The sequence below is a fragment of the Coffea arabica genome, chromosome 1c (genome assembly GCF_036785885.1).
Source record: "Coffea arabica cultivar ET-39 chromosome 1c, Coffea Arabica ET-39 HiFi, whole genome shotgun sequence".
NCBI classification, from domain to species: Eukaryota; Viridiplantae; Streptophyta; class Magnoliopsida; order Gentianales; family Rubiaceae; genus Coffea; species Coffea arabica.
Genome location: NC_092310.1, coordinates 17,820,757 through 17,837,442, shown reverse-complemented (window position 1 = coordinate 17,837,442; position 16,686 = coordinate 17,820,757). Strand labels below are relative to the sequence as shown.

The 16,686-nt window shown below is 35.1% G+C and overlaps 1 protein-coding gene across 6 annotated transcripts; it reads left to right on the top strand.

Moving 5' to 3' along the window:
- Nucleotides 1-202: 202 nt before the first annotated feature.
- LOC113717658 (serine/threonine-protein kinase Nek6) lies at nt 203-6,633 on the top strand. Of its 6 annotated transcripts, none has more exons than XM_027242537.2 (14): nt 203-820; nt 1,344-1,410; nt 1,689-1,754; nt 1,898-1,944; nt 2,232-2,277; nt 2,359-2,439; nt 2,611-2,653; nt 2,738-2,787; nt 4,241-4,322; nt 4,428-4,477; nt 4,580-4,653; nt 4,785-4,836; nt 4,908-5,951; nt 6,318-6,633. In XM_027242537.2, the coding sequence occupies exons 1-13, from the start codon at nt 702-704 to the stop codon at nt 5,943-5,945; spliced, it is 1,815 nt and encodes a 604-aa protein (XP_027098338.2). In that variant the 5' UTR covers nt 203-701; the 3' UTR covers nt 5,946-5,951; nt 6,318-6,633. The 6 variants fall into 6 exon arrangements, with proteins under 6 accessions (XP_027098338.2, XP_027098478.2, XP_027098268.2 ...); XM_027242677.2 differs by lacking the exon at nt 6,318-6,633 and having other exon boundaries at nt 203-635; nt 719-820; nt 4,908-6,014; XM_027242467.2 differs by lacking the exon at nt 6,318-6,633 and having other exon boundaries at nt 4,908-6,014.
- Nucleotides 6,634-16,686: the final 10,053 nt, after the last annotated feature.

Below are 16,686 nucleotides of genomic sequence, written 5' to 3'. Positions count from 1 at the left end.
AATCAGATGATCTCTATCAATCCTTTAATGAACTTTAATGAATTTTGCTTTTTTATCAAACAAAAAAAAGTCATTTACACCAAAATTATCCAGGATTCCCATTTTCAGTTGATGAGTATGACCTACCAACCAAATGGGGCAATCATAACATGCAAAGAATCTAAAGAAGCAAGCAAACTAAGCCTTTTGTTTAAATTGCAGCCTTTGCATACCTGTCACAAAGAACTTTTTTGGGTTTTCCCTTCTTTCACTAGTACTTTGCTTTTGCCTCAAATCTTCCCTCCTTTTTCAATCAAAATTCATAGAGGTGTAATCCTTGCCTTCAAATCATGGGTTTGAATCGAAATTCATCATCACACTTTTCTTGATTATCTTTAAAATACTTCACATTTATAATTATAGTGTTGTGCCTACATGTTTGTTTTCCATTAAATGCACTAGTGTTTGTTCTTCATGGTGCTTTTATGATTCACACTGATATAACAGAATCCGGCTCCACCAGATTTTTACTGTGATTTCATTTCCTTCTGTTTCTGAGTGCTGAAACCTGCCTTGAATTCCATTGATGCTCAGGTGGTGCCATAGCAAATACGTATTTCTATAAAAAAGGGAAGTTCAGTAGCCATCCCACTCAAGTATAGCTCAAGTCCTTCAGCATATTTCTTGTTGCCTTTTCTGAGCTTTGCCTTGAGAGGGATTTCATGGAAAGTGTCAACAGGGAAGCTAAATCAAAGATGGAAGATTACGAAGTAATAGAGCAGATTGGGAGAGGTGCTTTTGGAGCAGCGTTACTTGTTCATCACAAGATAGAGAAAAAGAAGTACAAAACTTAATAAGCTTCTCTCTTTTTGCATTGTTTGCTATGTAAATTGCTGTCCCCTAGAACTAATAATGCTTTGTCTATTCATCTTTATTATTTGTCTGTGTATTCCCTTTCAGGTAAATTCTTCAGTTGTTGATGTCCAATCAATAGTTCTTAACCATAATACTGAAACGGCTTAGTATGTTATTACAACATGTTTCTTTTTAAATTGCAGCTCATTTTTATTTTTTGGGGTGGGTAAGGAATCAGCATAATTATATTTCTTGTGCATGCAGAACCTTCCCTATTTCTATTTTAGGGTCTTAGAGATGAACCTCCTTTTTTTTTTAGGGTGAGTAGGGGATGGGTGGTTTGGGGGGGGGGAGCGGTTGTAAGTTGGGGACTATTCAATTAGTTAATTGAGAGGATGACGAATAGGAACTACTATGCAGATATTGAAAAATTGACTATCTTGCTTTCTATCTTCTCCAACGAAATCTATGGGAGTTCTGTTCATTTTTGGGGTTTTTTTTATTCTTAGGTATGTGCTGAAGAAAATTCGTCTAGCTAAAGAAACGGTGAAATTTCAGCGAACTGCACATCAAGAGGTTATACTAAACACTTCCAGCATTCATTTATTAATGTACTAAATAACTTGTAGTGACTGAGATTCTTATCCGCTTCAAGTTTTTATTAGTGAAGAAGAAATCATTACCAGCTAGATGACTATAATTAATCATTGGGACCACTGTGTTTTCTTTCTTTCTTTTTTTCCTTTTTACATAATTTTGGATGATTTCGGCTAATGTTAACTACTTCTTAACCGAATAGTAAACTTCCCTTTTTTTTGGGTCGTTCTTATGCTTCTTTAGGCCAATTATTGCAGATGAATTTGATGGCAAAGCTGAATAATCCCCATATTGTACAATACAAAGATGCATGGGTGGAAAAGGTAAGTTGAAATACCTTCTTAAAAGATGTCTTGATTTTCAATTAGCCAATAATTCCCTCCCAGGTCCATAAAAATTTCATGCAGGTCACTTGACAGATTAGCTCAATTTCTTTTAAAACTAAACGAATTCTGAATTGAACCAGGATTCCTCTGTATGTATCGTCACAAGTTATTGTGAAGGTGGAGACATGTAAGTTGCAGTTACATCGAATAAAGCCTTTAGCAGTTGAATGCACAAGGATTTATATCAGTGATTTTTTTTAGCCATTAACATATGAAGAAACTGCAAACTCGATATAATTGATTTTATACTGCTTGAGAGAGCAGTTTATGACCATTTCTTGCACTTCCAAATCAATTTACTGCTCCTACAAGGCCATAATGTCATTACTACAATGATTCTTCTCTTATTCAGAGCACTAGTATTAGATGGTGCTTTCAAATTTTGCTGACACAACTATTTTGTTGATTTTGCAGGACTAAGATGGTCAAGAAAGCTAGGGGGACCTTCTTTCCTGAAGAGGTACGAAGTGTTAAACATCATCTAGCTAGAAACTTTAAGACCTTAAAATTAGTGCATGCCTGATGCTTGTTCCCCTTGTAGAAGCTCTGTAAGTGGATGACTCAGCTCTTGATAGCTCTGGACTATCTTCACTCAAATCGCATACTTCACAGGGATATCAAGGTATGCTGTGTTCTGATTATCCTGAAAAACATAAGGCTGCATCTTTAAGTTCTCATTTGTTTGTCAAATTAAACATGAAAAGCGTACTGTTAAATGCTGAATAGAGTGCAATGTTCTTCATGAAATATGTGCTGTTAAATGCTGAATCGAGTGTATTGTTCTTCACTGCAGTGCTCAAATATTTTCCTCACACGAGGCCATGATATCAGGCTGGGTAATGAAGCAAAAAAAAATTTGAAAATTCTGGAACATGCCAGCCATCATGTTGCATTTCACACATCTTTCAACCTGTATGCAGGTGACTTTGGACTTGCAAAACTTCTAACCAAAGATGGTCTTACTTCTTCAGTAAGGACTTGTTTCTTTCCCTTTCTAGTAGGCCTTGCTCTAATATGTCAGATGAATGTCTGCAAGAATTAAGTGCAAGAATTAGAGTAGTAAAGGTTGTTAAGGTAGAACCCTCATAACTCGAAGAAAATGAGTGGAAAGATGAATGTGCTATTTGACATGCTATCATCTGACAAGCAAAGTATGTACATTAGATTGCCAAGAGGGGGAGAAATTGATGCTTCTGTCAGATAATTGCACAGGTTAAAATTACAAATGCACCTGAAAGAGGACTTGGATTTTATCATCTATCAGAAATGTTCTCATAGATATGCTTATTATGGGCATAAAAGTACAACACAGTAAAAAATGATCTACTTTGTCCCATATAACCATGAACGAAAGTATCAATTAGAAAAATTGGTTCACTAGTATGCCGGCACAATCTTTCTTCTGTGCTCAGTGCATAACGGGATGATGAAAACTATCATGGAGATCAGCCGTGAAATATGAAATGCAGATATGGTTCCTGGCTAGTTAATAATTCTTGTTATAACCTTCTCCATTGATCCAGAAAGATTACAATGAAATCCTTTATTCCCTTCATGCCCTTCCTACTTCAAACAGAAGGCACCAAGAAAGAGGAAAAATGTGCTACTTGTTTGCTATTACGAGGGACTATATACCTGCTCATATTTTCTGCAACATATCATGCCAGTCTGTATTTTCGTATCTGTTCATGAAAAGCAGAACTCAAGGTAATGATTAATTCACAAATGACGAAAAGTGTACTGTTCTAATTTTGCAGTATCTGAGACATGGAAACAGCATAATATGGTTGACAGAATAATTAGATCCGCTGTATTTGATAAATTCATACACAATCAGCACTATTCTGTAGGTTCAAGGCTAAAATGATAAACATATAAATCCCCTTACAGATCAAGTAATCAATTAATTAGTAAACAAATATTCAAAGGGAAGAAAAGCTAAAAATGAATCAAAGGGAAGAACAAAGAGGTTTCAGAATAGGCAGCGTTTACTACAAATATGTACTTGGAAGGTAGAGCTTGTAGTAAAGGAATAGATCTCCTGGGCCTTCTTTTTTTGTTTCTTTGGTGTTTTTCATATTCCAGCAATTCCTATGGCCAACACTTCCTTATAATTGATCTTCTTAGTTGACTAAGCAAGCACCGTACCATAATGCACATTGAATCAAGAAGTTCTAGTCAACCACGATGTTAATCAACCAAACTGAAGAACCACAGAGGTATTGGAGGAACTTAACCTGAAATCTTAATTATCCAATGATCTAAACAATGCATTTGCATCTGTAACTTAGTTTCTGTTTTTTTTTTCCCTTCTTTCTTTTAATCTGATGTGACTTCCTTAATATAGTATTTAGACTACAAAAATTTTGGTCAACTAGCAGCTTGCATGGATCTAAATGGTTTTGCTTGTGTGTACCATCTAGGTGGTTGGCACTCCAAACTACATGTGCCCAGAGCTCCTTGCAGATATACCTTATGGCTACAAATCTGACATCTGGTCCCTAGGTAACTACACTAGTTCTTTGCTCTATTAAACTTGTTCTTCAATTTTGGGAACTTGGTAGCTTGGTGCCCTAAGTTTCACCACAAATGAGTTTTCCAACTTCTCAGGCTGCTGTATGTTTGAGATTGCTGCTCACCAACCACCATTTAGAGCTTCTGTAAGTTTCAGCATGATCTACCTCTGTCAGTTTTCTTTAATTACCCGCCACTTTCTTAGTCAAATTCATAGAGAATGACCCTTTAGAACATTACTGAAACAGGATATGGCTGGACTTGTAAACAGAATAACTAAGTCGACAGTCTCTCCAATCCCAACAGTGTATTCCACCACATTGTAAGTGAATAACATTTTCATTATTTAATACTTCCAATGACTACCTATCAGTATTCGCAGAAGGTATTTTTGTTGTAAAATTATTAGCTTGGCTAATGGAAAAGATGAGATAATGTTCCCTTGCTCATCAGGAAGCAATTGATCAGAAGCATGCTTAGGAAAAATCCTGAACACAGACCAACGGTTAGTAGCAATACTGTCAATCACCCAATATATTAAAAGCCATCACTTAATTCACTCATTTCATGCATTAGGCAGCAGAGCTCTTGAGGCATCCGCATTTACAGCCATACATTGCTCAATACCACAAGTTATCTCCAGTCTTCGTTCCAATAAAGTCTACAAAGAATTCAAAACACAAGGCACCACAGGGTCAACCGTCTGGGAAGCCCAAGTTAGGAAAGGATGGAAAATCTGGAAAGGAGAATCTGGTAAAACAGATGCAAGGTGTTGAAGCAGTCAATAGAAATATCAACCTGCTTCAAGGTAATGTAGTCAGAGCTAAAATGCCTGCATCCAAGATCCCAAAAGCCAGCAGTGAAACAGTGCAGTTGCAGTATGTTGGCTCTTTCGAGAAAATACCCAAAACTGATGGAAGTGATAGAGCAGGCTACAATTACATTAGAAAAACAAAAGGTTTCAATTCCAGAACCTCGTCAAGCAGCACTCTAACTGATCAGCATGAAGATACAGAACAATTAGCCCATACACCTCAAAAAATTGATGGAGAATCTGAGGCTGGAGGTATACAGGAACTGCACAGAAGAATGGAAAAGCCACATGTGTCTCTATACATTAATTGGCTTCTTGAAGATGAAGAGCAAACATCACCAGAAGCTTCAGTGGCTCTAGAACATAACCCAGGACCATCCTCGAGAAATTATAGAGAGGAATTCTCAAAATCGTACTCTATGATTTCAGTTACAGAAAACACCACAACTGGACTTTCAAGACATAAAGGAGGAGCTAAAGTAAATGATCAACAGTCCTCCATGACAGCAGAAAATGTTTACAGTAGCAATCTAAGTCAGGAAGTTGGTGAAACGTCATCAATCAGCATGCAAAATTTTCTACATATCAGCAAACTCAGAATGAAATTAGATACAGCAAGCCAAGAAAGAGCAGATGCCCTGGAATCATTACTTGAACTTTGTGCGAAGCTACTTAAGCGGGAAAGGATTGAAGAACTTGCTGGGGTGTTGAAGCCATTTGGGGAAGAAGCTGTATCATCAAGAGAAACAGCAATTTGGTTGACAAAGGGACTCCTTAATATTCAAAAACAAGGGGCATGAAGCTTGGTATTTTCCTGTAAATTATCTTAGCTATCTGAAATATATCTATTACAAGAATGAGTTCTTACATGACTAACTAGGGTATGTGCCACTGAAAAAGAGAAAATCACTTGACCTCATTAAGGCTAGAAAACAAAAATGAGATATCCTCAGAATATGAATGGTTTTAAAATGACAAAAGGCAGAATTGGAGAAGTTCAGAAGATTATTTGGAGTAAAATTGGGCATAGTCCTGACATTGCTAAAATCTAAACCAGCTAATGATCTACTACCATAGCTAGTTCTCTTCAGCTGACTGTTTTATTGCTTTTCTTGGCAAAATCTTTGTTTACTTTGCCAGAATGATGATTCTGCTTAGTTATTTGATCATAGATAAATCTCTCTGCTTCATTTCTTCGTATTGCTGCTCGTGAAGATCATTGCAACCGTTTTGGTGGTATACAAAGTCAACTAGGAGCAAACTGAGATGTCACTATAACTTTGATTCCTGTGTTTTATCAGCACATCTCGGGGCAGGCATTTTCTTGGTTAAACACTTCAGCCGCAAAAATTGGCATCATATAACAATTATATGAAAGGATGCCAACAAGATTTAACATAGGCACTGCTATCTGATAGAGTTTATTCTGTGGTAATGTCTTCATTAAATTTTGGTAATTTTGCAATCCTACTTTGACATTTTGGACAATTTCAATTAGTTCCCTATATTTTTGTTAATGTAAATATGTTAAGGATAACTTTTTAATACACTGTCAGTGTATAATTTTCTTTTATACTATCATGCTATATAATATGAATTCAAATTTAAAATTCAAATCATGTACATATAGCATACATCCATAATTACTAGTGTAAAAAATCACTGTGCTATCAATGCATAAAAAGTAAATCCATATATTAATATAGAAATTTAGTGTATCAATTAGTTGATTAGCATCAATTAAGAACTTTCTTTATATAAACTAGTCTAGGTTCAATGTAATAGTTGTTTAGATTCATTTTGTATAAGCCTATAAATATAGGCATAATTCTTTGTATATGAATTTTCCTACAAATATGCCTATTTGAGTTTACAATTTTGCATCGTTGTATATAGGCATAATTCTTTGTATATGATTTGGGAAAACTGTATATGAATGTTTACAATTTTCCCAAATCTCCATTTCTTTAACAGTTTTCAACATTACAATTACCTCGCCAATTTGAGTTTCACTGTAACAAAGTCAACCATTGTTTCTAAAACTCATATAAGATGCTAGCAACACAGAGGTTATCGAAACACTAAACCAAATGTTTTTTTTTTCCAAGTCTGAGCAGGAAAACACTAAAACTAAAGTAAATTAGTAGCACTTGAATTCGGTTTACAACTTTGAACATGTTTCTCTGTGTTCTACGGGAAGCATTCTAGGACTGCTAGACGTCCATTGTGGGCAGCTTTGGAGGCTCGATCAGTAGAGATAACTGGCCCCTGGATGGTGGGAGGGGGGCTTCAATGTAATAGCATCAGCTAATGAGGGAAGACGAGGGGCTCCGCCAAGGATAGGAGATATGGACGACTTTGTCATGGCTCTGACAAATGCGGGACTTTCGGAGGTGCTGTTTGATTGGTTAGAATTTATTTGGACAAATAAGTGTGTATGGCAGCGACTTGATAGAGTGGCAATGAATGCTGATTGGAATATGGATTTTAGTTTTGTGCATGGAACACATTTAGCTAGAGGAAGATCTGATCATTCCTCTTTATTGGTCAAATCTTCTAATGGCTCGCGGGTAAAGGGTCTTTCAAATTTCTTAATGGGTGGCTGAAGCACCAAGATTTCTTAAATGTCGTGCGTCAGCATTGGTCTCAGCTGGTGCAGGCTTATGGTAAGGTTGCTTTTTTGCTAAATTGATGAGGTTGCACAAAGCGTTAAAGGCATGGAACCATCATACTTTTGGCCACATTGGGCGTCAAATCTAGATAGCTGAACAAGAAATGCTTAGCGTGCAGAATCTATATGATCAACATAGAGGGCTAGAGCAAAGCTCAATCGAGTTATGTTCAACATTAGTTATGTTCTCAGTTGGGAAAGGCTAGAGCTAAGCTCACTCGCTTACAAAATGTAATGAAGTAGTACGCCTTATTTCTTGTCTTCTTTGGCTGTAAAAGAGGGCAGGTATAGGCTCCCTCCTACACTTGTTTTCTGGCTGAACAAATAAAATTTGGGACTAGCATCCCTCCCCACATACCGGTTTGCCGAAAAAAAATGAACAACTTTGACTCGCCTCCACATTCGCACTTTTAAGCTCTTCCATTGTACCATATACACTCATCAATGTGGTAAAAAGTTTGAATTTACATATTATTTTAAAAGAGGATAAGACGCATTCGGAGAGATCACTATCTTCTTCAAAACAAAAGACTGCTTGTCATATATTTTAATAAAAATAATGTCGCATGTCTATTTATTGAATTCAAACACTACAAGTTACAAGTAATCTAATAATTTTCAGCTGTAGTACAATCATTCCAAGTATAACTTACTCACATAATAATTTTTACTGTTACAAAATGAATCTAGATTATTTCAAATTATAGCTGAAAAAAAATAAGATATTTGTTCTACTTAATGTTGGGATTTGGAACTCCTATTATAAATATACGGTTCTGCAAATCTAGTCTTTCATACTTTGTATATCTCTATCTATTGTCAACTTCTCTTCCTCAAATTATTTCATTAGGCATTAGAAGGTATTATATAAAGTTTTAACTTCTCTGGATTGTGTAGACTTAGCAAAAACAACAATGAAGATTACGTTGTTGTATCTTAAAAGCAACGTGGCATCAAGCTTTGACATCGGACATAATCTCCAAAGAGATGAGATCAACCTAATTCATGTCTCAACTAACCAAAATACTTTATCTATTTTTTCCTTTAACTTTTGTTTTGTGGGTCAGTCGTACAATTGAAGTTCTCAAGGGTAAAACATTTGCTTCTTTCAAATATGAAGCAAATGTTTAACACCATTGATCAATATTGTCCCACAGTTAAATGGCCCATTGGGCCGTAAGTTTTGTTCCTGCAGGTGGGTGAAACAACAACAGATAAAGAGCGCAAATTGAATCTATTTATAGACTCGTCTCATTTGTGCATTTCATCTGCATTTGAATTTTATTTGCTTTCTTTGCAATGTGGCCGACATCTTTGAGTAAGTGGTTGATATCTTTTTCAAAAGTCATTTGGGTCTTGTCCGCATGGTCCACCAAACGGATCAAAATTGGATTCGGATGATCCTGCTGACTCTTCAATTTTGTCGGTTTCTTCATCCTTATCTTGCTTTTGTAAATAATCTAAATATTCTCTGAGCATCTCGGGATTTTGCATCATCTTTTTCATCAAAAAGTCGTTTGTAGTTGTCTCGGATGCTATACTGGTAACTTTTTCTTTATCTATTCTTTTTGGAGTGGTTGGAGTGGGTAGAATAGTGGTTGGAGTTGGTGGCATGTTTGTTGGAGTAGGTGACATAGTTGTTGGAGTAGTAGTTGGCTGTTTTGTCCATTTAAGCTTGTCCCCAGTTGTTAGAAATCTTATCACATTTGCTTGGTCTCCATATTCTTGATTGAATCCTGTCCACCATTTAATCTTGAATTCTCTGACTAATGACATTGGAAGTGGTTTTTCTAGATCTTGATGAATTTTGAAACTCCAGCAAAATATCCATGGTACTTTGAACTCCATATGGAATAATATTGGCCTTGTATATTCATATGGAGTTCAAAGTACCATGGATATTTTGCTGGAGTTTCAAAATTCATCAAGATTTAGAAAAACCACTTCCAATGTCATTAGTCAGAGAATTCAAGATTAAATGGTGGACAGGATTCAATCAAGAATATGGAGACCAAGCAAATGTGATAAGATTCCTAACAACTGGGGACAAGCTTAAATGGACAAAACAGCCAACTACTACTCCAACAACTATGTCACCTACTCCAACAAACATGCCACCAACTCCAACCACTATTCTACCCACTCCAACCACTCCAAAAAGAAGAGATAAAGAAAAAGTTACCAGTATAGCATCCGAGACAACTACAAACGACTTTTTGATGAAAAAGATGATGCAAAATCCCGAGATGCTCAGAGAATATTTAGATTATTTACAAAAGCAAGATAAGGATGAAGAAACCGACAAAATTGAAGAGTCAGCAGGATCATCCGAATCCAATTTTGATCCGTTTGGTGGACCATGAGACCCAAATGACTTTTGAAAAAGATATCAACCACTTACTCAAAGATGTCGGCCACATTGCAAAGAAAGCAAATGAAATTCAAATGCAGATGAAATGCACAAATGAGACGAGTCTATAAATAGATTCAATCTCCGATAGCAAAGGCATCAGTGAATTAGCAGAACAAAAAACTTTGCTCTATAGAAAATTCCTTAGCAAAATCCCAAACTTCCCCTACCTACTCTTGTACTCAAGCTTCTTGTAAACTTTTCAAAACTTCAATAAAGAAGTATCAAGGTTTCCATTCTACAAACTTCCGTTGCGAAATATCTCTCTAATTACAAGTAAGTCCAATTTTATATTAAGTTTTTATGAATTACTCAATAAATTCCTCAATATGAAGAAATTCTTCAATATTACAAGGATCGAAATAAACAGTTATCTAATCAATTAAAAGATGTTATTTATTGATTTTGCAGGAATATGGATTCAAAAGCAGGAAATTCCAGACTAAAGACTCCTCAAGATTATGAGATGAGTCTTACACCTGTATCTCCAAATAGATTCCAAATATTACAAGATTTTCCAGCTTTGACTTATAGTCAAGCTACTCGTATTCCAACTTTCCCTCCAATAAGAATTCTTCAACAGACTCAAAAACCTATTGAAAAATCCAATGAAAATACCTATTTTACAAAACCATTTACTCAACATATAACTTTGACCAGATTCCAAGAAACCCCATTATACTCAACACTCAACCAGACTGTTGAAAGAATCTTTCCTCAAAAATGTTATTGGCAACCAGATGATCCCTCAAAAAATTTGGATTACTATGAATTAATTCTTACAGATACCCAATCTGTAGAAATATTTCCTATTCCAGACAAGAAAAATCCAAACATTATCAGCCATTCAAAATGCATTATAAAGAAAGTTTGTTCTCCTAATGAATGGACTTCTCTTTATTCCAAGAAATCTTTCTCAGTAAGATTCATTCCAGATGGATTTACTTATCAAGATTACAAAATGGCATGGTATCGTGCTTTTTTGTATAGACCATTCAATCATTCATGGTTTTTTACATTCAAAGAAAGTTACAGCAAAGAATTTCCAATTTGGTTCAACCACTGGTGGAAATGGTTTGGTCCTCAACCAGAAATCCTACCTCCAAATGTTCTGATGGGATTTCAAACCTATCTAAAAAAAGCAAGGGGGGAGGAATATACAAGGCCAATATTATTTCATATGGAGTTCAAAGTACCATGGATATTTTGCTGGAGTTTCAAAATTCATCAAGACCTAGAAAAACCACTTCCAATGTCATTAGTCAAAGAATTCAAGATTAAATGGTGGACAGGATTCAATCAAGAATATGGAGACCAAGCAAATGTGATAAGATTCCTAACAACTGGGGACAAGCTTAAATGGACAAAACAGCCAACTACTACTCCAACAACTATGTCACCTACTCCAACAAACATGCCACCAACTCCAACCACTATTCTACCCATTCCAACCACTCCAAAAAGAAGAGATAAAGAAAAAGTTACCAGTATAGCATCCGAGACAACTACAAACGACTTTTTGATGAAAAAGATGATGCAAAATCCCGAGATGCTCAGAGAATATTTAGATTATTTACAAAAGCAAGATAAGGATGAAGAAACCGACAAAATTGAAGAGTCAGCAGGATCATCCGAATCCAATTTTGATCCGTTTGGTGGACCATGCGGACAAGACCCAAATGACTTTTGAAAAAGATATCAACCACTTACTCAAAGATGTCGGTCACATTGCAAAGAAAGCAAATGAAATTCAAATGCAGATGAAATGCACAAATGAGACGAGTCTATAAATAGATTCAATTTCCGATAGCAAAGGCATCGGTGAATTAGCAGAACAAAAAACTTTGCTCTATAGAAAATTCCTTAGCAAAATCCCAAACTTCCCCTACCTACTCTTGTACTCAAGCTTCTTGTAAACTTTTCAAAACTTCAATAAAGAAGTATCAAGGTTTCCATTCTACAAACTTCCGTTGCGAAATATCTCTCTAATTACAAGTAAGTCCAATTTTATATTAAGTTTTTATGAATTACTCAATAAATTCAGTAGCCTGGGTAGAAGTGGTATCAGAGCCACATAGAATTATACATGCACATGCATATTTAAGATTTTGAACTACTATTATTTTATTTGAATTACGTTTCTATTTTGACTTGGCTAATTCATGCATTTATGTTTACATATTTCATTAAACTTTTACTGAAATCATTGGTAAGACTTTGATGCCTTGTGAGACCGTTGGTAAGTCCAGGGTAGGATGTTCCCGGCATAGCGCTCAGTTGTTCCTGATTAGGTAAAACTTTAATTAAATATAAAACATGGCTGCATTTCTTAGACAATTAAAAATAGGATCTAATTCAAAGCTAGATAATATAGTACAAAGTCATGAATATCATATGCCTGTTAATAATTCAGACTGGACTATCCCAGAAGAAAAAATAGAACATATTTATAGAATAGGCCCGTTAGATTTCAAAACAGCCTTATCAGTTAAAACACATGAAAAAACAATATCTATTCAAGAAGAACTATATTATTCAAAATAGTTTGTCACCCTTATTTCTTAAGAAAATTTAGTCAACATATAAGCATTATAAGCCTATAACATATGGGTAGAAACGATAGCTAAACATGTGAAAACTAGTTATGGCCTTATCATCACGAATGATTGATGGATTTCTTAGAAGCATAATCCTTACTTCGAATTGTCATAAAAGATAAGTCAGCGATGGACTTTATGAGCGTGTAATGTGACTTGAAGACGATAGTTAAAGAAATAATATTTTCAAGAACATTCCACTGAAGATCGTATTTCTTCCCAAAATTGCCTCAATTTTGGACTCCAAGATTTTGGACTTTGTTTGACTTTTATCATCACTCAACAAGGACTTTCAGCATTGAATCTTTTTGCATTTCCTTTGCATTTATTTTTCTTGATTTTTTTCTTTTCTTTTTTTTTCCTTTTCTCTCTCTTTTTTTAAAAAGGCGTCCTTGCGGGTTTTTACATGATAAGCAGTGTCAACTTCATACCTAATCAATTCAGAAGTACATCTAAAAAAATTTCTTGGCATCAGTATATGAGCATCACTTGCCAATTAGAAAATTTCTTGACAAAGGCATTGCAAAGAGTAGAAGTCAGGACTTTCGGCTTTTGTAATGGGATTTGGTGGGGTGTTTAAAAAAAGTTTAGGTTTGAAAGCGGATTTCAAAAGTGGTTTAAATGATCTGAGATCGCATTTGTTGCGTCAACCCTATTTTTAGGGTTAAATCAAAATGTGTCCCAATTTATTCTCAACTGAGGCTCTTTTCTCTTTCATTTTCTTCTCTCTCTTTTTCTTTTTGGCCTTCTGCCATTCCTTTGAAATTTTCAAAATTTGCCCAGTCTATTTTTGAACTGAGGTTTTCTTTTGTTCATTTCCTTTCGTTTTTCTATCACTTTTCACCTCTTGAAACTTTTCTTTCCAACTCAAACTTGCCCCAGTGTGGCATTTGCGATTCTCAGGGGTTGCCAAATGAAGTATTTATTCTGAAGGTTCAAAAGGGATAATTAGGGATAGAATGATTGATTGGAAAAGAAGAGAGCCTGACTTTTTATTCCATTCCATACATTAATTTTGAAAGGAAACTTTCATTAATGCGGAATTTCTTGCATGTATCTGAATTAATTGACAGAGGAAGACTCCTACTCATCCATATCTGTGAAGCAAAAGTGATCCGTTGGACAATACTCTTCCTTTTTCTTTTCTCTTTCTTTTCGAAATTGAAGCCCAGAATCAAATTTTTCCAATTTGTGGTTCTATCTCTTCTTTTTAATTTTAGCATTTCTGTTTTTCTTTCTTGCAAAACTCTCCAATCTCCTTCCCTAATGTAGGGTGCGATCATAAGTGCTTTGAAAAAAATCACCTATTTTTAGCTTAAATGAGGATGCAAGGGGTAAATAGTGTTTAGATTGTAGAAACGATGGCCAAAGTATCATTCTTACACCTCATGACAACCAAAATAAAGAATAACTCATTGAAAATTCATTCCCTTTTGATATTTGAAAATTTTTTCAATGTAGGGTCGTGATCATTAAGGCTCTTATTTGAAACGAAATTATTCTTTCAAAGGCTCAAATGGGAGAGCAAATGATAAAATCTATATAGCTAGGGAAATGAACGCTGAAAGTGTCATTCCAAACTTTCAAAACAAATAAGGATAATGTACATTTTTGCTTTCACTTAGATGTGGATTGAATCTAATTAGACACAGTGGACATTTTCAAGCAAAGATTGCCCCAATTTGTAATTTATCAATCAATGTGACTGATTTTATTTTGGGATTAATAGAAGTGGACAAAATATGAATTATACAGTGAAGGAGAAAAGGTATCTCATTGGATCTTTTGAGTGATCTCTTTTAATTCAAAGCACTCTTATTGTACAATTTAGATCACCGATCTAGTGTATGCAAAGATTTTAGAAAACATACACTTGTGAATTTTCAAGCAAGAGGTTGAAAAATCTCAATTTGGTCTTATTTTTTAAAATTCATCATGAAATCTCCAATGAGCAAAATAAAAAATGAAATGTACATGAATATATACAAAACAATACTTGTTAAAAAGTTTAAAACAAAATTTCTTGTTCAATTATAATACAAATGAGAAGAGAAAAACTTCTAAAGAGCTCCACATATACACACTTTTTTATCTCCTTTTCTTTTTGGAACAAAAATGTATTAACAAATCAAACAAACAAAATTTTCTTTGCTTTGAAAAACAATTATAAAGTCTCGTAGAGGCTTTAGCTTAGCGCTTCCAGATAGATCCTTCATGTTTTCATTGTAAGGTCTGCCCAAGAACCAAATAATACTTGTAATTTTCAAGATTTATTAGATCAAAATTGTTATCAGATATAGAAAAATATTTTTTACCTTATTGAGACATCTTTTATCAATGCAGGGGAGGGGGGAAAATAAAAGAAAAAAATACCCAGAGTTAGTAAGCAAAATTATAAAATCGGTATGCATGTCCTATAAGGGAGCCCTTTTATGCCAAGGGTTGGCCTAGAATGAAAATGCAATCCTTTGGGGTAGGCACTATGCAATACCTGATGAATCCGATTGACTGATTGAGTGAAAAATAATTTGAAAAATTTGACCAATTGGAGTGAGAAGAGACATTTTTCCAACAAAATGAGGACCAAGTCCGAATGGATTGGTTACTTTGACTAACACATAAAGCGATGTGTGAAAGAGCCACGTCTCAACTAGGTTTTCAGTGAATCTTAGATCGAAACTCTAAAAGAGAATAAACGGGTTAAGTGGATCGGATAAAATTGATGACTAGATTACCTTTAAAAGGGTAAACTGGTCAAATTGAATTGAATGAAACTTGATAATTTATTCAAAATTGATTGGATCACCCTAAAAATAGGTGGATTGGTCCAATGAATGAAATGGAATTAATGATTTATTCAAAAATGATTAGATTGTCTTAAAATTGAATGAATTGATAAAATGGATTGGGATGAAATTGATGAATAAAATGGTCCAATGAAATTGATGGTTTATTCAAAAATTGATTGAATTGTCTACCCATTGGTAGTTTCAAAAAATCATTGCGATGCATTAGTCTATGAGCCTCCTAAAATCAAGATTTGGCCTCAATATATTTATCGTCTTAACAATGAGGAATTATTTGTGAATTTCTTCAAGTTAATGTCCTTTAAGCAAGGGATTTTTACCAATTTCATTTAAAATGGCCAAAAGATGATTGTTAGATGCTCATATTCTAGTATGCAAAAATTGCTTTGCCGTCTTCGAAAAGATCGGATCCTACCTTACCTCGTGTGCTACCCCTTCGGATGTTACAGAAAATATAAACGTGCAAGTCTCATTGGATTATATATCCGAGACACAGGGTGGTTTATTTCTAACACGAGATTCCCTAAATGGCATTCCCTTCTAAAGTGGATGCATGATGCCAGTTTATTAAAGCAATAAAACATGCAATTATATCATGACCAAAGAGGACCCTTTGTATGCCAGGATAGGCCTAGAATGATGTGCACCGACAAATGCAATATATTGAAATTTAAACGTGCAATAACCTATCTAAGAGGGTAGGTTCTAAAAGAGGATCATGCCAGATCTCTTATTTTCTAGCATTGGTGAATGCAAAAGACAAAACAACAAAGAAACGTTAGTTCAACACATAATCACATAACACATTTGGCAATTAAATAATATAAAAAGCAACAAAGATAAATAAGGAAAGAGGGATGGGATCCCTTCCCTCGTGTCACTAATGCATCTAGATTCGATAAGCTCAGATCCCCAAGCCTTCAGACTCGTGGCCAAGGGTCATCAACTCCAAGGCCCTTTGTCGGTGGCTCGAACGATTCCCCAAATACTGCTACGCACACATCGTGTCATGGCTACATGTCTAAGTGAATCTATCAAAAATCCTCAACTTTCGAC